The following is a 4497-nucleotide window of genomic DNA, read 5'->3' on the forward strand; positions in this document are numbered from 1 at the left end:
AAAAAAAAAAAAAAAAAGAATATTCTAAATATGCCACTTAAAGTCCAATGGATGACTATAATTAAAAGATTTTCAATTAAACAGTTATACAAATAGATTTTACATGGGATTTACAAATGAAAAATACTCAGCCTCTCCCACCCAAGACACACACACACAAGGTATCGGTTAATCTATTTATATATCAATTTATATAGTTACATAGATTATGTGTGTGTGTGTGCATGTGTAGATTTTGTGTGGCCTCTTTAAGGCCACCTTTAAGTGTTTTCATATATACTATGAAGTTTAGATTTATACTCTCAGCACTCTAATTTATTTGACGGACAGCATATTAACAAACTGTTAAACCTAATATTGTATAGTGGAAATTTTCAGCATGTAGTTTAACACATCCATTGTGTTCCAGCACATACTTACCACATCAAACTTCTGAGTGATATTTCCCTGGACGTCAAGTAAAAAAACCTTGCCATAATGTGTGCCCAGTGCCAAAAACTGTAGAAAGAACAGAGGGGTCAATCAATGCTGTACTTATGAATACATAATCTCTAATAAAATCATTTTGAAAGTAAAAATACTTAATGCGTAAATGATCTGCAGTATCTCAGAGATATTCATTCCTTGGAGAAGGCTTGTTTCTGGCTTCAGGGAAATGACAGACCAGGACCTACTTTATTTTGATAGTGCAAGCTAGCTGTCAGAATGACTCATGAGGACCCTCATCTACTGACAACTAATAGTGTGTATGCAGTCTATACACAATGCTTGATGGGCTGAGGCAGTAAATTAAAAATGTAGCTCAGAAAGCAAAACCAACCTACAGCTGAACCAAAGTCAGAGGGAAATGATTAAGAAACTACCTCTAATTTATGGCAAATGTGTAAATCTATGCTATCATTTAAGTTCAAAACAAGAAAACAGAACACGAACAGCACAGTATTACTTTCTGAATAGATAATCCCTGCCATATTGAAAAATGAACCCCTCAGATGTACCTGTACTGTCATTTAGCTTTAGTATATCTCCATAAAAGTTATCATATAATACTCAGTATAAATGTTTATATTCCGATGCAAAAAAAATACCTCCTTTTCTGTCACTAAATAACTATTGAGCTACATATTCATTTTATGAGATAACACTAGTTCGTAACTCTCATGATTTCATTACTCTTCAAGTTGATCCTAAAGCAGAAGCTCAAGGACCAGCTGAAATATGACATGAGCTTTTTCTTCCTTTTTATTTCTTGAAGTATTGCTCAAATAGTCCAGAATTCGTGGAATTTCATTGCATGTGAGCATGCTTCATTGCAACCTATAATGAAATGCTCGAATTTACAGGCACTACTAAGCATTTCAGTCAAGCAGCACAATCTTTAAAAAAAATAGTAATAATATCCTTACAGAAAGTCAAAATTTAAAAGGACTTCTCAAAATGGAATTGCTTAAAATGAAATTTTAGTTCAGGCACTTAAAATCTGAAGCTACATTAAAGAGTAGCTACAAAAAGGGAAAGAAGGGGCTCATTAGAAATTCCTCCCTGCAATGTCTTTCACTCCTGCAAGGTTGCCTTTTTTGAGGAAGAAAAAAGTCCCCCGGGTAAGAAAATCAATACTGGTTAATAAAACATCAGGTGTGCAGACATAACTAGGTATGACGATTCCGCTGCACAGGCCTGCCTGAATGCACTAGGTGCCATGACGATTAGTCATCCAGGGCAGACAGCAAGCCTGGTCAAAACAGGATGCTTGGGCCCTGGAAGGGAAAGGGAGTAGAGGTAAATCTGAGGGGAAATTAGTCTGAATATTTAAATCCAACAGGATTGGCTCCTCCAAAGCAAAATTACAACCTAGAGGACCCAAATGGTGTAATTTTATCTTTACAGTGACACTCTCATTTGAATAGAAAAGCATCACATAAAATACTAACTAAAAATACATGATACTCTATTCTGTGGCTCTTTGTGGTAAAAAGAATGGTTAAAAAAAAAAAAGCTCACTGCACCCTAAGTATCTCACAGTATTGATTCTCCTCATAAATACTGTATCTACTTTGTTAGGAAACTAAGGGAGCTTGGTTCCTTAAAATGCTTTAACACCGTGCCATTCTTGGATACCACTGTGAAGACCATTTTGAATTAATCTCATTTCATCTTATAGGAGATTTAAAGATTCTATGCAGAGTATGTGCTCACATATTCCTTCTCTTTAACTTCCTCCAAATTACTAATTTTATTCACTTAATATTTAAGATAGAAAACAAAATAATTTTTATTACATACTTGTAAACTAAAGGTACAATTACTTTAGAATCTTTTAAATTCATTATGATTTTTATGACATCTTCTATTTAGAGTGTTTAATCATAAATATTAGTTACTGCTACTCTTTTAGAAATAAGCAACTAGGTGTTATTAAAAAACAGGTGAATGAAGTATTTAATAGCAAATTATGGTTGAGTCATATATTCATTTGCTGAAGCTTCTGACTCCTTAAAAACAAGACAAAAAATACAAATTGCCAAATTATCCACAAATTGGAAAGAACATGGGTTATTTTTAAATTTACTTTAGAACATAAATTTAAACCTTCAAATTTTAGTGTTCTAGCCATTAACTTGTATTTATTGAATTGTGTGTTTCTATCTGGAGCCTGAATATGCTCAAAAGTCTAGGATGAGCAAAGAATAAATACAATTGCCTTGGCTCCTTTCATGTTTAATTACAGAAACTTGACTGCTTTATAAACTCTCTGGGCCTACAAGAACATGCTTTCACTCTGCATGGCTGGACAGCATGCAGGCAAACTACAGAAGAGGTAGCAGCCCTATAACATCATCTCCCATTCTCCAAGTGTTTGACAGTAGTCCAAGTATTAGAATGGGGATGGACTTCCATTACACATGAGAAAATAAGTTCTGGCAACTGATGAGACTATCTTGGTAACAGCAGGGTAGGGCCAGAATTAAAAATTGATATACTGGCTTGAGGTATAGATGATAGAACACTTGCTTTGCATGTACAAAGCCCTGGGTTCCTCCACAGCACTGCAAAAATAAAATTAAAATTAAAAACTAAAACACTCACAACTGGGATCAGAATCCTCTTAACAGAAACACGAACCTTAGAAATTAAGAATATATGTTCTAAAGCCAACACTTGATTTTCCCAACCATTAGGCTCTCTGGCCAAGTTAAGTATGGTGTATAAGGGGCAACCACTCTCACTCTATGGCTAGACTTCATTTAATAGATGATGAAAATCATACACAGGTTTTAAAACCTGTATTGTCAACACATCATCCTGGCAACCAGGAGGTAGGATGGGTTTAAAGAGCAAAAATGAGAAGCACAAGAGATGTCCCTGTTTACCAAGTAAACACAGAAGAAGGTGAGGGCCAACACCAGAGCAGAGGAGAAAGAAAACAGGAGACTAAGGAGACTGCATGGGAGGGGAGGGGTCAGCTTTGGGTTAGGTGATAAAGGAGATTGGCAATGCTACCACATGGAATGCAGAGAAAACAGTAGATGTAAGCTGAAGAGGAAAAGAAGATGAGCTCATCACAAACACAGACATGCAGAGACTCAGGCGAGGAGAACAAAAGGATAGATACGTGTAGTATCTGTTGAGGGTCCGCATGTGGGTAGTCACAGAAATCATGAGACTTAAAACGAAGTGAAAGAAGTACAAATTAACAAGAAATGTGGGATGATGGATCCTATTCTGGTAAATATAACATGCCAGGGAATGGCAGAAGTAAAGGGAAATGAAAGATAGTTGGGTATAGTTCAAGTGACAGAACACCTGCAAGTCATGGAGTCCAAACTCAGTATTGCCAGAAGGAAGCAAGGGAGTGAGGGAGGGAGAGAGGGAGGGAAGGAAGGAGAAAAAGGGAGAAGAGGAAAAAAAAGAAAAACAGGAAATATGAGAAATTATCAAGAAAGTAAAAATGGATAGTGTTATGATAATAAAGTTTCCAAAGGGGTGATATCCATAACTGCTAAGTGGATAGACAAAATTTGGTATGCCCATATGAGTTCTGAATAATAATTCAGCAATAAAAAGAAATGATCAGGTGCCAGTGGCTTATACCTATAATCCTTACTATTCAGGAGGGTGAGATTTATGGACTGTTCAAAACTAGCCTGACAGGAAAGTCTATTAGACTCTTATCTCCAATTACTACCAAAAAAGCTAGAAGTGAAGCTATTGCTCAGCTGGTAGAACACTAGCATTGAGGGGAAAAAAAAAAAGAACACTCAAGGACAGCACCCAGGCCCTGAATTTAAGCCCTAGGACCAGCACAAAAAAAGGAGGAGGAGGAGGAGGAGGAGGAGGAGGAGGAGGAAGAAGAAGAAGAGGAGGAGGAGGAGGAGAAGAAGCAAAGGAGAAGAAAGGAAAGGGAGAAGGAGAGGAGGGAGGAGAAAGAAAGTTTCCCAGAAATCTGCTCGTGTCTCTGCCCAAAGAACATGGCTGAAGCATTACCTTGGCTGCCGG

The 4497-nt window shown here is 36.8% G+C and overlaps 1 protein-coding gene across 1 annotated transcript in view; it reads right to left on the bottom strand.

Moving 5' to 3' along the window:
- Positions 1–4497, bottom strand: part of Vps41 (vacuolar protein sorting 41 homolog (S. cerevisiae)) — a 126723-nt gene that overhangs the window by 95438 nt on the left and 26788 nt on the right. The window contains exon 4 of the mRNA XM_013033002.1: positions 421–498. Within this exon, the coding sequence (XP_012888456.1) occupies positions 421–498 (78 nt within the window). The remainder of the gene's footprint in view (positions 1–420; positions 499–4497) is intronic.

The sequence above is a fragment of the Dipodomys ordii genome, unplaced genomic scaffold (genome assembly GCF_000151885.1).
Source record: "Dipodomys ordii isolate 6190 unplaced genomic scaffold, Dord_2.0 Scaffold161, whole genome shotgun sequence".
NCBI classification, from domain to species: domain Eukaryota; kingdom Metazoa; phylum Chordata; class Mammalia; order Rodentia; family Heteromyidae; genus Dipodomys; species Dipodomys ordii.